The sequence below is a fragment of the Thalassophryne amazonica genome, chromosome 20 (assembly GCF_902500255.1).
Source record: "Thalassophryne amazonica chromosome 20, fThaAma1.1, whole genome shotgun sequence".
Lineage (NCBI taxonomy): Eukaryota > Metazoa > Chordata > Actinopteri > Batrachoidiformes > Batrachoididae > Thalassophryne > Thalassophryne amazonica.
The window spans coordinates 12,198,111-12,217,115 of NC_047122.1; the positions used below are offsets into that span (position 1 = coordinate 12,198,111).

At 41.2% G+C, this 19,005-nt stretch overlaps 1 protein-coding gene across 1 annotated transcript in view; it reads right to left on the reverse strand.

Moving 5' to 3' along the window:
- Positions 1–14,314: 14,314 nt before the first annotated feature.
- LOC117502114 (SH3 domain-binding protein 5-like) overlaps positions 14,315–19,005 on the reverse strand; it is a 38,443-nt gene continuing 33,752 nt past the window's right edge. The window contains 5 exon segments of the mRNA XM_034161125.1: positions 14,315–14,712; positions 14,715–14,932; positions 14,934–14,977; positions 17,395–17,453; positions 17,456–17,567. Coding sequence (XP_034017016.1) covers positions 14,366–14,712; positions 14,715–14,932; positions 14,934–14,977; positions 17,395–17,453; positions 17,456–17,567 — 780 coding nt within the window. The 3' untranslated portion in view covers positions 14,315–14,365.

Sequence of the window (19,005 nt, forward strand, 5' to 3'; positions counted from 1 at the left end):
TCTTCAATGAGGATGTAAAAACTATGACGAGATACTCTATCTCCCTTACAGAGTTTAGGTAGCTACTCTGCACTGTGTTGGTATAGGCATTAGAGACATAAAGAAGGAATCATATCCTTAAACCTAGTTACAGCGCTTTCTGAAAGACTTCTAGTGTAATGAAACTTATTCCCCACTGCTGGGTAGTCCATCAGAGTAAATGTAAATGTTATTAAGAAATGATCAGACAGAAGGGAGTTTTCAGGGATACTGTTAAGTCTTCTATTTCCATACCATAAGTCAGAACAAGATCTAAGATATGATTAAAGTGGTGGGTGGACTCATTTACTTTTTGAGCAAAGCCAATAGAGTCTAATATAGATTAAATGCGTGTGAGGCTGTCATCTCAGCATCTGTGTGGATTTAAAATCGCCCACTATAATTATCTTATCTGAGCTAAGCACTAAGTCAGACAAAGGTCTGAAAATTCACAGAGAAACTCACAGTAACGACCAGGTGGACGATAGATAATAACAAATAAAACTGGTTTTTGGGACTTCCAATTTGGATGGACAAGACTAAGAGACAAGCCTTCAAATGAATTAAAGCTCTGTCTGGGTTTTGGATTAATTAATAAGCTGGAATGGAAGATTGCTGCTAATCCTCCACCCCGGCCCGTGCTACGAGCATTCTGACAGTTAGTGTGACTCGGGGGTGTTGACTCATTTAAACTAACATATTCATCCTGCTGTAACCAGGTTTCTGTTAGGCAGAATAATCAATATGTTGATCAATTATTATATCATTTACCAACGGGACTTAGAAGAGAGAGACCTAATGTTAATAGACCACATTTAACTGTTTTAGTCTGTGGTGCAGTTGAAGGTGCTATATTATTTTCTTTTTGAATTTTATGCTTAAATAGATTTTTGCTGTTATGGTAGTCTGGGAGCAGGCACCGTCTCTACGGGGATGGTGTAATGAGGGGATGGCAGGGGGAGAGAAGCTGCAGAGGTGTGTGTAAGACTACAACTCTGTGGAGATGGTCCAGGAAATTTGAGTTCAAAGAAGGACGTGAAGATCAGTGTGTTCTCTGTGGTTCAGTTCCCCGCAGAATGCCGCGTGAGCCGCACACAGCTGCTGCTGTTAGTGTTTGAATAAAATGATCAATAAAACATCATCATGAGACCATGCTGACTGTTGGTACAATGTTCATTGTGCTTCATTCATTACAAAGCTTTTGTTGCTTTAAACAAGTTGAAAGCAAAGAAAATCTACCCTATAAAACCATTTGTATCATATTTGCTACGTGCGTTTCTGAGACCTCCATCTTCTCAACATGATCAATACGTTCTTTAAAAACCTGTTGTTTTGGACCTGATACATGTATCCTGCCCTCTAGTGGATCATCACTCCACTGCAGTAGATGAAAGGGCTTTTTTTGGCCATTTCAAATGGACATGTCACAGTTTTGTAAGGAAATCTCCATCATGCCAACCACAATACAAACACACACTAATTTGACGATTTAATTAATCAAATTAATACCTGAAATGCCGTCTTAAAATAGGTTTTGGTATTTTCACAAAAACAATTCCTCTGAAAACATTATGTTGCATTGTTTACGTGTTTTGTTGAGATGTCAAAAGAACAGAGCAAGAAGAGAGGAAAAAGAAAGTACAATCAAAATGTCATCACCATGATCATGGATGGCAATTCAAGTGACAGTCAGGAGAGGATGAGGAGGAATGGACTCTCAGGCCATGCACGATGATGGAAGTTCAGAGAGCAGTGATAAGGAAGACTATTAAGATGTAAGTGTAGCCCAGACAAGCACAGAAGTTGAGGTCCCAACAAGAAGGACACAATCAGAAGGAGTCAGTGGAGGACAATGTAAAAAGAAAAATTACAGTAGGAGAAAAGTACAATATCAAAGTCTATCTGTTGATTTTATTGCATATGTTGAGGAAGGCACAGAGGACAGGTGTGACGGGAAACCTCCCTGCAGTTTGTGATGTCTTGAGAACAGTTTCAAAGAAAGATAAACTGGAAGCTCAGGTTGTGGTTACAGAACAGTTTCTCTGGATGCCTCCTGAAGATGCCATGCAGTTGATGAACTCATGGTGCCATTCAAGGGAAAAATCTCATCTACACTCTGTGTCTACATGTCTGCAAAACCTCACAAATGGGATTTCAAAATGTTGGGACATGCTGGAAAAAGTGGCTTTCGTTATGACTTTGATGTTTGTCAAGGTGCAGAAATCCAGACAGAGAATAGTCTGAAGTTGGTGATACAAGTTCTGCTGAAAATGACATCAACACTTTTAGCAGGAAAAAACTTACAAGGTCTACTTCACAGCCGTTCCCTTGTACAACACCTAAAAAGAACGATTGATGAAGAACAAACTTCTTTCCCAGGTAGAGCATTTACTCGATCCTCTTCAGTTTGCTTATAGGGCTGGTCGAGGTGTGGAGGATGCTACTGCCACCCTCTTAAATTTGGTCCTGAAGCATTTAGAAAGTCCTAAGGCATATGCACGTCTTCTTTTTTTAGACTTTCTTCTGCTTTTAACACTATCCAACCACATATTTAATAAATAAGCTTGTTAAGGATTTTAAACTGGATTTTACTATGGCAGATTGGATTTTGAACTTTTAACAGGGATCTCAGCGAGTGAGGGTAAATGGTTGCCTTTCTGATGTTTTGTATTCCTCAACTGGCTCACCACAGGGTGTGTGCTGCGTCCCATCTCTTGTATATTTTGTATAAAAATGACTGCCGCAGCCACTGTAAGAATCGCCATATATTAAAATTTGCAGATGATTCTGTTATAATGGTGATGAAAGGGAACATGGCCCCTGTCATGGCAGATATGGTTCAGTGGTGTGACGACTCCTTCTTGCAGCTGAATGTTGTCAAGACAAAAGATATGGTTTGACTTTCGGAAACGGATGATCTCACCCAAAACCACTACAATCAATGGCCAACAGGTGGAGCATGTGGACACTATAAATACTTGGAACGATGATCGATAGCAAGTTGAACTTTAATGACAATGCAGACCTGCTGTATAAGAAGGGTCAGCAGCACCTGTTTTGTCTTCGTACGTTGTCATGTTTTCAAGTGGACAGGACAATAATGACCCTATTTTATAAATCTTGTGTTGAATCGGTTTTAACGTTTTCGATGATGAGCTGGTACGGAAACCTCAGCATTATAAAGCAAGGAAGCCACTTCACAACATTGTAAAATTGTGCAGCAAGCTCTTGGAGGCCCAGCAGACCTCACTGTCTGACTTGTTTTCCAGACAGATGAGGAGGAAGGCTCAGAGGATCTTATCTGATCGGGCCCACCCTCTCCATGGTGAATTTTGTTATTTGCCATCTGGAGCGAGGCTTAGGTTTCCTACAGTGCAGGCTATCTCTCTTCTGAATGCTGACCAGAGGAGAGAAGCAGGTACTTAGGGTTGATGACAAATCGCGCTAGGTAACTCGGTTTCCATTTCCATCGATTCAGGTCTGTACTTGTGTCCCCCTTGTGTACTGAATGTCTGGTGTGTTTTTCTTTCTTTTTACGAGGTCTATTAGAAAAGTATCCGACCTTATTATTTTTTTCAAAAACCATATGGATTTGAATCACGTGTGATTGCGTCAGACAAGCTTGAACCCTCGTGCGCATGCGTGAGTTTTTCCACGCCTGTCGGTTGCATCATTCACCTGTGAGCAGGCTTTGAGTGAAGAGTGGTTCAGACCCTCTCGTCTAGGATTTTCATTGTCAGGAAATGGCGGGAATGATTTGGGCTTTTTTTCCATCAGAATTTTTCAGAAACTGTTAGAGACTGGCAGCTGGAAACCATTAGAAAAATTTATCTGGCTTTCAGTGAAAATGTTACGGGCTTGGTAGAGCCCCACAGCCTGGACATGCCAGAACATGTACCGTGAGGCTTCATCACGGCATTGCTGTGCACCATGCGGCACCGCCACGACGCGCGAAGCCTCCGCTCCTCTTTCCATGACAAAAACTCCTGTAACAGTGGAATGTGCCGTTCATTTCCAAACTGGACGCTGTGTTTTATCCGGGACGTCGTCTGGCTAGCACAGGAATTGTGAAAAGACGTGGATATCAGCACTTTTTCGGCACATTGAGAGAGACGTGTGGAGGAATTCCGCGCGCCGCGGCGGTGCCGCATGGCGCACAGCAACGCCGTGATGAAGCCTCATGGGACATGTTCTGGCATGTCCAGGCACATCCACAATTTCTCGGATAATCACTCGATGGAAAAACCACCGACAGCTGTCTGAACGCCATCTCAAAGCCGTCCTGTGAGACCAAAAAGGAGGTGGTTTTGTCTCGCTCCAGTAGCGAATCGATCGTGACGCGCGAAGCCTCCGCTCGGCTTTCCATGACAAAATCTCTTGTTAAAGTGAAATCTGACGGAAAATGGTTGATGTCCAGCTCTTGTGATAACCAGAGAAATGGCACACGATGGTCACGGATCCAGACAGCCATCCGTTTAGAAATGAAATGGTCGTTCAGCCTGTCGATGGCGGCTTTGGAGCGCGGCGCGCCCCACAGCCGCTGGCGGCCGTCCTTAAAGCGACAGTAACACTCCTTATTTTGTTTTTGCCCTCGTATTTTGTAATTTTCTGTATACCCACTGCTGTACAGCTCATTGCTCCTTTGGAGACATTGAATAAATAAAGTGAAAGTGAAAGTGAAAAAAGGAATCCACAACACTGGCACGTGATGATCAGGGTGAAAGACTGCACCATGATGGATGTAAATGAACTGGAGAAAAAATGGAAAAGGGTCAGTGGACTTCAGAGTGAACCAGGACAACAACCTCATTATAAGATGGTACGACAGCAAAGCAGCAAATCTGATTTCCTCTTTGTTTGGCATTGAACTTGTGGGAAATGTGAAACGCTGGATCACAAACCAAAAACTCACATAATGATGATTCCCAGACCAGCCATTGATGGTGATGCTGAGATGCCAAAGATGGTACAACGTCTGTTGTCACACACAGTGGCAGTCATCAATGTGTGGAACCGCTACAGAAGAGACCAGAAGAATCTAGAGCCCCAGACAAAAACCATGGTTCTGCAAGGTTCAGGCTTTGGTTGGCACTTTCCTCACAAGCGCAGGAAAGGCTAAAATCAAGTGTGGTAGACTGCTATTCTCTCCAGGTCACCCTGACAAAAGAGGGTCTCGATCTCAATGGACTAACATGGTTAAATAAAATATCCTCTCCAGAAGAGACTCCAACATCACCCCGTAAAAGGCCAAGCTGCAGTGTGCCTCTTGATGTGAGGGGGAGGGCACTGATCATTTTCCAACATGGAAATCTGACAGAAATGCAAGCACTGCACCGACAGTCACTTCTCACATGTGAGAAGTGTAAGGTCCATATTTTCCTGAACAAGGACAGAATCTGTTTTTGTGCCAGTCACAAAGTGAATCAAAAAGCCTCAAAAAATGGTATGTTAAAAAAAGAAGGGAAAAACAGCCTGAGATGTTCTATATTTTCAAAATGTTATATCTAAAATTAACATTGTTGTGAGCAAAAAATGCCCAATGTGTGAAATGTGATATAAAAAAAAAATCATAAACATGATGATATGGCAAAAAAAAAAAAAAGTGGGGATTTTGTCAAAAGGTTTAATAAGCATCTCAGTTCCAAAAAATTGGAATTTTCTGGCTATTTTTTTTTAATGTGTCAGGCTTTACAGTTTTAAGTCATTACCTTTCTATTTAATTATATTTCCAAATCAATTTTATTTATATAGCGCCAAATCACAACAGTCGCCCCAAGGCGCTTTATAATGTAAGGCAAGGCCATACAATAATTACAGAAAAACCCCAACGGTCAAAACGACCCCCTATGAGCAAGCATTTGGTGACAGTGGGAAGGAAAAACTCCCTTTTAACAGGAAGAAACCTCCAGCAGAACTAGGCTCAGGGAGGGGCAGTCTTCTGCTGGGACTGGTTGGGGCTGAGGGAGAGAATCAGGGAAAAAGACATGCTGTGGAGGGGAGCAGAGATCAATCACTAATGATTAAAAGCAGAGTGGTGCATACAGAGCAGAAAGAGGTGAATAAAAAGAAACACTGGGTGCATCATGGGAACCCCCCCCCCCAGCAGTCTAAGTCTATAGCAGCATAACTAAGGGATGGTTCAGGGTCACCTGATCCAGCCCTAACTATAAGCTTTAGCAAAAAGGAAAGTTTTAAGCCTAATCTTAAAAGTAGAGAGGGTGTCTGTCTCCCATTCTACTCTTACAAACCCTAGGAACTACAAGTAAGCCTGCAGTCTGAGAGCGAAGCGCTCTATTGGGGTGATATGGTACTACGAGGTCCCAATACAATACAAAACTATCACTCTGATTTGCAGTGTGTCTTTGGAATTTTAATTTTGTGATCTGGAGAATCTAAAGATTGTCACTTTGGTTTGAATAAGGATTAACATCTGATTAAGGATTAATATTTGCCGCCTATTTTTCATACTGCCTGACCATAATAACAGTCACCAAATAAAGACAGATTACACGACATCATGAAATAGCCTGAACTTTGAAGAGTTGTGCAAGTAGTTTTGAAACGATCAATCAAGGTAGATATACGCACATCACCAGGTGCAAGGCTACTGCAGTGAACATAGAACAAAAAAGTAGTAGTTTTGAAATAAACTGTGTATTTGTCTGAACCACCAAACTGTCCAGTGTGGTCCTTTAAGCATCTGTGATGGAGGACACGTGACCGACTCGTCTGCATTCCTTGTCTCCTCATTCTTAATTCCCAAACAAACATTCCTAATGGTTTGTGTGGTGTCCAATGGAGACCAGCAGGGGAGCTCGCTCCCAGGTGTACAAAAGAGGTGGGTTTGTCATTTTGCGGTTGCAGTTGTTGGTGAGCAGTGAGCGGGAAAACCGTTATGTAGTTGTTCTCTATAAGAGGCTTGTAATTAAGTTCGCTGTGTTCTTGCTAAAAGTGCAGTTTTTCCTGAGGATCCACACAGACTTCATTTTCTGTTGAAACACAACAGGTGGTTCACGGAAGAACCAGAAACTGATAGTCAGAATAAAGGATTTTCTTTCAATCAAAACAGATCTAGGCCTTTCATCTCAGATGCACCTTCTGGCAAATTGTACCTGAACTTTGTTTTAAAGAAAATCCTCCTCTATATCACTCATCATGAAGCTGTATAACTGGTGGATACAAAATTCAAAACATGCACTGTGCACAGTTTCTCCAATCACAGCCACTGAAGCCTGTAACTTCTGGGTTGTGTGGGTGTCTTGGTGGCTTTCCTCAGTCTTCTCCGTCTTGCACAGTCACTCAGTTTTTTAGCCACTCCCATACAGATTACCAGAGTGCTAAACTGTTTGTATTTCTTTGTAATTAATGTAATATATTCCAAGACATATTCAGTGATTTAAAAATGTTCATTCTGCTCCTCTATTTTACACTACTTTTTAGATAAACCTTAGTATACTAGCATAGTTCCACCTTTGAACTGTAATATAAGATATACCTTACTGAATTTGCATGTATCCATCCCCTGACTTGTCTAAAGAAACTGGCAATAAAACTGATTACACTATGTAACACAATTTTGTTCCTGGCTTCTAAGTGTTATATTTCAACTGCTTATGTCTAAAGTCTAGGAAAAATTGACTACGAGGTCTATCCATAAAGTATAGGTCCTTTTATTTTTTTCAAAAACTATATGGATTTCATTCATATGTTTTTACGTCAGACATGCATGAACCCTCGTGCACATGCATGAGTTTTTCCATGCCTGTCGGTGACGTCATTCGCCTGTGAGCACTCCTTGTGGGAGGAGTCGTCCAGCCCCTCGTCGGAATTCCTTGTCTGAGAAGTTGCTGAGAGACTGGCGCTTTGTTTGATCAAATTTTTTCTAAACCTGTGAGACACATCGAAGTGGGACATGGTTCGAAAAATTAAGCTGGTTTTCAGTGAAAATTTTAACGGCTGATGAGAGATTTGAGGGTGACACTGTCGCTTTAAAGGACTTCCCACGGTGTGAGACGTCGTGCAGCGCTCCCAGGCGCCATCATCAGCCTGTTTCAAGCTGAAAACCTCCACATTTCAGGCTCTATTGATCCAGGACGTCGTGAGAGAACAGAGAAGTTTCAGAAGAAGTCGGTTTCAGCATTTTATCCGGATATTCCACTGTTAAAGGAGATTTTTTTAATGAAAGACGTGCGGACGGGTCAATTTGTGGATTCACACAAATGGGAGACAGGTGAGGTAATCGCTAATTGGAAACAGTTGAGGTAAAACACAGGAAGAAAGTTACGAAAACACACAAGGAAGCTGGGACCACCAAAATAAAACAGGAATCACAAGCTGCAATAAATGCAGAATCAAGACCACAATAACATAAACACACACACACACAATCTTCAACAGCTTAGTCCAATCAGGGTATAAAATAAACAATGAAAATTATTTAAAATTTATAGGTTTAATAGTGTACATATATCTAAAACTGTTTTTAGATTAGCACAATTTATAATTGAGTATTTTAATATCCAAAGCAATGTTAAAAATGCAACAAATTAACTTCCGATCTTTAACATTTTATAGAATTTTGCCATTAGAAGAAGAAATTAATCCAGATTAAATCAAGCCGTTGCACCTTCTTCATGCTGTTTAACAGTTTCTTTACCAATATTATGTATTTTAACGATTTTTTCACTTTTTGATGTCTTAAGGATTAATTAATTTGTTGGTTTTTTGAAGCAAGTGTGTGATCTTCATTGAATTTTATTGGTCATTTTATGACTTATTTTAATGATACAAAATCACTAACATTAAATTTTGCACATTTTTCCAAACTGAGTGCTGTAGTACAACCCCTGGCAATAATTATGGAATCACCGGCCTTGGAGGATGTTCATTCAGTTGTTTAATTTTGTAGAAAAAAAAGCAGATCACAGACATGACACAAAACTAAAGTCATTTCAAATGGCAACTTTCTGGCTTTAAGAAACACTATAAGAAATCAGGAAAAATAATTGTGGGCAGTCAGTAACGGTTACTTTTTTAGACCAAGCAGAGGGAAAAAAATATGGAATCACTCAATTCTGAGGAATAAATTATGGAATCACCCTGTGAAATTTCATCCCCAAAACTAACACCTGCATCAAATCAGATCTGCTCGTAGTCTGCATCTATCAAACTCTTAAAGAGGGTAATCATCACACAATGTTGAAAAAGATGTTGGCTGTTCACAGTCAGCTGTGTCTAAACTCTGGACCAAATACAAACAACATGGGAAGATTGTTAAAGGCAAACATATTGCAAACATAAAGCGTCAAGACAGAACTCTTAAAGCAGTATGTCTCAAAAATCGAAAATGCACAACAAAACAAATGAGGAACGAATGGGAGGAAACTGGAGTCAACGTCTATGACCGAACTATAAGAAACCGCCTAAAGGAAATGGGATTTACATACAGAAACGAAAGCCATTATTAACAAGAAAATGGAAGAAAATGGTCCATGACAAGGCTCCAACCTGCAAAGCTGATCTGGCAACAGCAATCAGAGAAAGTTGGAGCCAGATTGATGAAGAGTACTGTTTGTCACTCATTAAGTCCATGCCTCACAGACTGCAAGCTGTTATAAAAGCCAGAGGTGGTACAACAGCAGCAACATCAGCTTTGCAGGCTGGAGCCTTGTCATGGACCATTTTCTTCAACTTCCAAAGATTTTTCAATTGGATTAAGATCCGGACTATTTGCAGGCCATGACATTGACCCTATGTGTCTTTTTGCAAGGAATGTTTTCACAGTTTTTGCTCTATGGCACGATGCATTATCATCTTGAAAAATGATTTCATCATCCCCAAACATCCTTCAATTGATGGGATAAGAAAAGTGTCCAAATATCAACCTGACATGCAGCCCCATATCATCAATGACTGTGGAAATTTACATGTTCTCTTCAGGCAGTCATCTTTATAAATCTCATTGGAACGGCACCAAACAAAAGTTCCAGCATCATCACCTTGCCCAATGCAGATTCGAGATTCATCACTGAATATGACTTTCCTCCAGTCATCCACAGTCCACGATTGCTTTTCCTTAGCCCACTGTAACCTTGTTTTTTTTCTGTTTAGGTGTTAATGATGGCTTTTGTTTAGCTTTTCTGTATGTAAATCCCATTTCCTTTAGGCGGTTTCTTACAGTTCAGTCACAGACGTTGACTCCAGTTTCCTCCCATTCGTTTCTCATTTCTTTTGTTGTGCATTTTCGATTTTTGAGACATATTGCTTTAAGTTTTCTGTCTTGACGCTTTGATGTCTTCCTTGGTCTACCAGTATGTTTGCCTTTAACAACCTTCCCATGTTGTTTGTATTTGGTCCAGAGTTTAGACACAGCTGACTGAACAACCAACATCTTTTGCAACATTGCGTGATGATTTACCCTCTTTTAAGAGTTTGATAATCCTCTCCTTTGTTTCAATTGACATCTCTCATGTTGGAGCCATGATTCATGTCAGTCCACATGGTGCAACAGCTCTCCAAGGTGTGATCACTCCTTTTTAGATGCAGACTAACAAGCAGAGCTGATTTGATGCAGGTGTTAGTTTTGGGGATGAAAACTTACAGGGTGATTACCATAATTTATTCCTCAGAATTGAGTGAGTCCATATTTTTTTCCCTCTGCTTGGTCTAAAAAGTAACCGTTACTGACTGCAACAATTTTTTTCCTGATTTAAGGCGCCTTGGGGCAACTGTTTGTTGTGATTTGGCGCTATATAAATAAAATTGATTTGATTTGATTTCTTGTAGTGTTTCTTAAAGCCAGAAAGCTGCCATTTGAAATGACTTTAGTTTTGTATCATGTCTGTGATCTGCTTTTTTTCTACAAAATTAAACAACTGAATGAACATCCTCCGAGACCGGTGATTCCATAATGTTTGCCAGGGGTTGTATAACCAAGCAGGACCCCACTGATGTCTGCTGTGCATTTTGTGTCACTACACCGTTTAACATTGACACTTGAAAATTTCAATAAAATATTCTCCAGTTTTTCACAATGACATTTTTCGAAACTGATCACCAGCAGGAGAACGTTGATGTGTTCAGTGAATTTGGTGACACCAAACCTGGATTTATTGAATATTTTCCTTGTTTATGCACTTTGGAAACGGTCCCTACACTTCTGTTTCTCCGCCGCCTGCTTTCAGGTCAACAGGGTTCGAGCTAGGGCCATTTTAGCGCCGGGTAAATTATGTGATCGCAGCTCATAGCTTCGGGGGGTCATGGGCCCCTGGATCTGCTGCTCCCTGAAGCTATATGGTTTTATGCCCCTAAACATTCTTGACAAGCCTTAACTAATTTTCTGTGGTTTTAGATGCATTGAACTTAAGAATGTTGTAATATATGTAAGATCAAAGTTATTTTTTCCATGGGGTCTTTTTCAACAATTTGAGTGGGATTGCATTACTTTTTCTTTTTAAACAATGTAACACCTAAATGCCTTGTTTGAACAAGAGCTGAACCTGGACTGATTTTTTCAAACCTGCTGTTTTAAATGACTAAAACTACTTAAACTACTTTTAAAACTACTTTTTAAACTACTTTCTTCGTTCACTGGCGCTGTGCCCCTCCTCCTTTCCACCCCTTCTCTGCTCTCTCTCCCTCCCCCTCCCCCTCCTTCTCTGATCTCTCACGTCTGCTGTTTTTCAAACTGAGCTTTTGGAAACACAAAGCCTTTCAACTGTAAAATAAACTTTTTTTGGGGGGGGGGAACGTTCGGTCTGCAACACCAGGACTGTTAGCTTTTCCAAATAAATGATAAAAAAAAAAGTCTGGTTGCTGTTTTAGTTTTTGTTTGAACCAACTCCATTTGAATTTAACCCTGATGAACTTTAAACAGTCTTTCTGCAGCAGAACATTTCACCCATTTCTTTGTAGTTTCAACACGACACGGAGCTCGTTTTAAAACCCATAACGATGTCTCTCATTAGCTGCTGTGTGGACGAGTGGCAGCACATTACATTTATCCTTCAGTGTCAGATCAGGACATGAAAATGTGAGACTTATATCCACTGACGTCACATCAGAGACGTTTCTGAACGATTTTACAAATACGAACATTATGATATCAGACCACAGACTAAATCAGACATGGGCCAGCAAAACAAAAATAACCTGGAAACGTTTGCCATGGAAGTAAAAACCTAGATTTCCGGGAATTCCCAGAAAACTCATCACTGCAATGAGAAGCTAATGGGCTAATTAAAAGCAAAAAGAACTCTGAACAAACTGTTTCCTGTCAACAGCGAACAGACAAAATACAAGGTGTCCGGACGCATGGATCACTTCAATGCAGAGCAAAATGTACACACATTTACCACACTAAATGTAAATCAACTTTCCTAAATGACCAATTATACAGTTGCCTTACCATAGCTTAGTTCTCAAACACCCAGACCCTCCTACTCATTCAGATCAATGTACAGGAGCAGCATTCAGTTGTCACATGTGAAGGTGGTGCCATCTTGTGGCCATTAATAACAATGCAGTATCTTTTTGACATGCACTTTCTTTGAAACAAATGACAGGACAGGCCAATCCAGTTAAAAAAAAATATGGATGACAGAGTCTGGAAAAAGTATCTTTTAAAAAATAACAGCTTAAAAAAAAAAAAAATCACAGAGTCAAGAAAGACTCAGATATGCTCAAAACAAGATGTTTATGAGACAAGATTTTAGGATGCATTATCTAGAACAAGTAATTATATCTTACTGAAATTTGACTGAAGCACTTTTGTTTTATCTTATGGCCAAGTCACACGGCACTTAACGAAGGGCAACAAATCTGGACTTTCGTTGGCATCGTTTAACCTTCGCGCAGCTTCATTCCTGCAGCTGTGTTTCATCAGGAGTTTTAAACTTTTGAAAAATTTGAACGAATGCCACCGAAAACCTCAATTCATCTGTATTTCGTTTTGCTGTCGTTCTTGATGGTTTTTTATCGTTTGCTTAGTTTGTGTAACGTTTAGTTTGACTCCTTTCAACCAGCTGAATGTTTTCACACAGTGCAGAAGCTGTTTTTGAGCGCTGCTGCTGCCGCTGCCTTCATGTACCGTCGGAAATTACAGGGCAAACTCAGTCTGTTTGCTTGGATTTTTTTTTTTTATCTGGGTGGGGGAGTCAGCTTCACTGTGCTCAGGCACTTTATATAGGCCAGATTTAATCTTTTGTGTTGCTTGTGTTGGCCACAAGCAACTGTTGAATTTGAAACAACAAAAAAGTTGTGTAATTTCCAATGGTACTTGGAACACAGCAGCAGCAGCTCCTGCGTGCGCTTTTTAAATTTTTATTAAATATAACAATATGAGTGTAGGAATGATAATCCAGCCCTTAAGTACATGCCGCAACAGGTAGATAATTCAAATGATTATATAAAGAGCTGTTCTGGAAGGCAGAATTCATGTTGTGGATCAGCTGCACCTGGTGGAAATAACCGCACATGTGAGTCAATGCGTGTTCACACAGACTGATCAATTTACTGCTCTGATATATTCAATCATCTTTACACTTATATTTATTGCCCCTTTTGACAGTTTTCTGTTATATATCAATATATATGGCTTAGTAACGTAAAACAGTGATACAGCAGTGACCACAACACACCAGAGATTTTTTTTTTTTTTTTTTTTTTTTAAATTGGAGCAAGACGGAGCGCCCAGCGTGTCATCAGACAGTGGAGGTTCTGATGATGAAGGAGATGATCCCTCTTTGTTCTGGATGAGGAACCAGAGCAGGTGGGTCCACCGACGTGTGCACAGACTGCCACAGCATCTGTTGCAGTTTCTCCAGGACTCAGGCACTATGAGCTCCATCCCAGCGCAGAGTCCTGGAACTCAGAGATGTAGACACACACTGCTCCAGCAGTGCCTCCAGGTGCGTTTCATTAAAACGTCGAGATCAATGTTAGCTTTGGTTTTGTTTTGTTCCTCATTTGTCCCTTTTGCGCTCTTGATTCGCAGCCTGTTCGGTGATAAAGCTCATTTGTCACCTTTTCTCAATGAATTGTAACTTTTTTACTTTTTTCCCTTTGTTCAGGAATCGTCGTATTCCGTGTGACCAGGCCAAAATATACTTTCAGGTTTTGCATTTTTTCAGTGTACCGTTGATGTTGTTTATCACACCTGTGTGTACTTAGTAGTGCTGATAGTTTTATGAGTTTGCTGCGGTGTCGGTATGTCAGTCTGGAAAGCGGCAGAATGTCGGGGCTGGTTACTGACTGATGTACCTGCTGTTTCAGAGCCTCTTATTTCTGTTACAGCCTTCTCTCACTTCCTTACATTTTGTTTCATGATTCCCAGTCATCAGCTTGCATATCACAGACTAACACTTCTGTGGTGCTGCTTGACAAAGCTGACTTGTGTATCTTTTCCAGCCGTTCCATCCTCTTGGTCAGGCGTGTCCTGTTGTGGTCCATCATTTACACCCTTCCAGCTCACTTGCTTCAGTGGCGACTTCCTATATGGCTCCCAGGTTTCCCCTAGCACACGTCCATTGTCGCTGAAGTCCCAGAGGTGATCCACCGAGTCACATTTCTCCAGATCAGAGGCGATGGTCTGCAAGCTGATGACAGACATGCAATCAAATCCGGTCTTCCCAGCCTCCAGCTGCTCCCTTTGGCCCCAGCCACTCTCTCGATGTCTCTCCACCCATAACCGTGTTTCTCTCCAACTGCCCAGTTGTTGTCTATACCATCTACAACTCCACAGCTGCTGTTCTGAATGCAGACAGAAGCTCTGACCTCAGCCTCAGCTCCCACGGGAGAACTTCGACCCACGCAAGCAGACGTCTGCTCCCTGCTGGCCCGGACTCTTCCCCTCTGTGTGTGGATTTGCTCACTGATCTGCTCCAGGTTGCGCAGGGCAACAGAATATGGGTTTTTACTTTGTCACCTCCTGCTCCAGCTGTACAACTTTTGCCTTATGTTCCTGTAAACACAGTGGCACAACATCAGTAAGGCCGTAACAGTCAAGTTCCTCTTTCAGCAAACACTATATGAGTAACTTTGAAAAGGAATTTAGCGGTTTGAAGTTTTTACTTTTCTGTGTTCACTTAGCAACAGTAATCACACACAATCCCCTCAAAATACAATTCCCTGCATGCATGTGTGCGTATACATTTCCACTTCTGAACAGCCCTGAACCTCTCCACTCAAAATACATACTGTTATATCACTGAAACTATGGCGCTATCATCTACAAACATGGACTCCCACATGCAAAGCAATCATAAATGTCTGTGAACTCTCCCAAGAGTTGGACACTAACCACGGACCAAAGACAATGTCTTTGGGACTTGGTCTCTTTGGATGACCCTTGGGTACCACTGGAATGATTTTGTATCAAACCCATGTTCACCCACTCCACCCTTACTGCACCCTCTTCTACACCTCACTACCACACACCACCTTGAATAGTTGAACCCAAGGGTTTAAAGTCATGTATCTTCACCACCTCTACTCCTTGCAACCACACGATTCTACCAGGTTCCCTCTCATTCACACACATGTACTCGGTCTTGCTCTCTGACTTTCATTCTCTTTCTCTTCAGAGTATATCTCCACTTCTCTGGGACAATCTCAACCTGCTCTCTACTCTCACTACAAATCACAATGTCATCTGCAAAACATCATAGCCCATGGACACAACTGTCTGATATTGTCCAGTCCCATCTCCATTGCAAATAAGAAAGGGTTCAGAGCTGATCCTTGGTGTATTCCCTCCTCCACCCTGAATACAACTGTTATTCATACTACACATCTCACTGCTGCCACGCTCTCCTTGTACAGATCCTGCATCACCCTCACATGCGTGTCTGCCACTCCAGACTTCCTCATTTAACACCACAATGTTCTCTTGGCACCCTGTCACAAGCTTTCTTTCCACAAACAAAATGCAACTCCTTCTGGCCTTTTTGTATTTCTCTTTCAGCAAGTTGAGCAAAAACTGCATCTGTGGTGCTTTTTCATCAAATTCTCAAAATGTTTGATTCATGTTTTTCATCCAGATGGACAAATTTAAATATGAAATGGTCATGGATCTAATAGGATAATTATTAAAGGAGTCATATTGTACAAAATCACCTTTACATCTCCAAACTCCCACATTCTGGGTGTTTTATAGACATTCCTGTGATTTAAGATCAATTTACATCACAACTTGTTTAATACCTCCTTGACAAAGGTATCATAAATAATCCAGATCCTTTAAATTTATTACAGTTTATTAAATTGCCCAACCACACACAGATGTGGGAGATGTTATTTTTGAAAATTAGGTAGGGAGGTGCCAGTCCATTAATAATGTTATAGGTTAATGGCAGATCCTTAAAATCCGACCTCACAGAGACATGAAGCCCGTGAAGGAGGTGCCAAAATGGATGTAATGTGTTGGAACTTTCTGCCATTGGGACTTTATGTCAGTGGCAGCCTCGCCTCCCACAGAAAGACTTGTCTATTGGACTGATTGCTGATGTTCCTGTTTTTGACCAAGCCTGTTGCCTGCGACTTAAACTGTGTTTTGTGGAAAATGAACTTGTTTTTTCTTACCTTTCGTGTAGCGCTCTGTGTTGGGGTCCTTTGCCAATCCATTAAATTTGATCCTTGGTCAAGTTCTCCTCTGCATCACTTCCAAGTCACCATACAAACTACCATCCAAGCTCTCTAGCTACATACGTCCCTGCCAACACTTTACAGTCTCTAATTCTTTCATGCTGCATCACCTACATTTAGTCCACCTCTGCGCACCTTCCTCCACTCTCGTGTCACCTTGGCTCCTCTTTCTTCTTAAAATGCATATTCTTCACAGCTATTCCTTTGGCAAAATCTACCACCATCTGTCCTTCTGCATTCTGTACTTCATACCACATCTACCTTAACCAGCATGCCCAGTGCAATCACCACTCTTTCATAATTGGGTATACTCTCTACTACCTCATCTAACTCACTCAAGAAATCAGCTTTTCCTCCATTCACAGCCCACTGTGGGGCATATGCACTGATGACATTCATCATCACCCCTTCAATTTCCAACGTCATCGCCATGTCAGACACTCACTTAAAGGCCAACATGTTTAAATGTGTTAAACAATTTTTTTAACACATTATAGGTGCTGTAATTAGGAGCTGGGGTGGTGGTCAAGTGGTTAGTGCACTTGGCTTCGGTGTGAAGGTTCCTGGTTCAAATCCCACCCCTGCCACATTTCTCCATGTACTGTGGCGTTGCGTCAGTAAGAGCATCCAGTGTAAAAACTTGTGCCAACTCAACCCAAGTGTGCTGTAATTAATTAATTAAATTAATGACTATGTGGTTAAGTTATATAGATAATCCATAATGTGAATACACACCTCCAGAATGTGATTGAATTGTGCCTTGAGCTCAAAATAGGGTTTGGACTTGAGAATGACCTCTTCAGGGCTTTCTGAAGGGTTTGAACCCGGGCCTCAGCATCTTGACAGAGTTGTGTGACTCTCTGGTGCTCCTGCTCACTGTGTAGTCGCTCTTCTTCTGCTTCATTCACCTGACAGTGTAGGAACATAATCTGAACAGCTACAGATACAGTTGTGCTCATACGTTTACTACTCTGGCAAGTTATGATTTGTTGGCCATTTTCAGAGAATATGAATAACACAAAAATGTTGTTTTCACTCATGGTTAGTGGTTATGTGAAAGCATTTTATTGTCAAACAACTCTGCTTTACTGTGCATATACCTCACATTCAGTATGAACCGAACAGTCCCCTAAAAACTGGCCCCCCCAATGACGCGGTTCACAGATTAACACCTCGTTTCTGCTTTTCAAACCTCTCCCCTCCAGTCATCATCTATCTCAGCAACAGATATCTGAAGCTTTTGTACAACAATCATTTACAATAAGGCCGCAGAAGTGTAATCAGAGCGCCGCGGCTAAAACGAGCTGCTAGCTGATGCTCCTGGGCGTGAGCAGTGGGACCTTGTGTGCCCTGCAGGATTTAAACCATGACGGCGTAGTGTGTTACTCATGTAATCTTTGCAACTGTGGTCCCAGCTTTCTTCAGGTCATTGACCAGTCCTCCTGTGTAGTTCTGAGCTTTCTCAGAATCATCCTTACCCCACAAAGTGAGATCTTGCATGGAATCCCAGACCGAGGGAGATTGACAGTCATCTTGTGTTTCTTCCACTTTCTAATAAATAATCATAACAGTTGTTGTCTTCTACCAAGCTGCTTGCCTGTTTTCCTGTAGTCCATCCCAGCCTTGTGCAGGTCTAAATTTTGTCCCTGGTGTCCTTAGACAGCTCTTTGGTCTTGGCCATGGTGGACAGGTCGGAGTGTGATTGATTGAGTGTGTGAACAGGTGTCTATTATACAGGTAACAAGTTCAAACAGGTGTTAATGCAGGCAAAGAGTGCATAATAAGAGGGCTTCTTAAAGAAAAATTAACAGGTCTGTGTGAGACAGAATTCTTGCTGGTTGGTAGGTGTTCAAATACTTATTTCATGCAATAAAATGCAAATTAATGATATAAAATAATGCAATGTGATTTTCTGAATATTTTTTAGATTCTGTCTCTCACAGTTGACGTGTACCTACGATATAAATTACAGATCTCAACATTCTTTGCAGGTGGGAAAACTTGCAAAATCGACATTGGATCAAATACTTATTTACCTCACTGTAGATGATGACTGAAGTGCAGTTTTAAAGCAGAAACGAGGCGATAATCGGTGAATAAGCCTTTCATACTCTCACTCTCCTCTGGGTGTCGCACACGAGGTCAAAGAGCAAGAGGTGTAAACTGCAGTCTCCAGGCATCATGACTGACTGTGTGGGCAGCGAGAATGACAGAGACTTTGATTATTTTTCCCGTTGGAGTGTTGATTCCTTGAAAGATTTTTTTGTGAAAACGTGGTATTGGTGTCCAAGGAAGAAAAACTGAAGCTTATGCTGCACACGAACTGAAACTTCAGGTTTTGCCTGA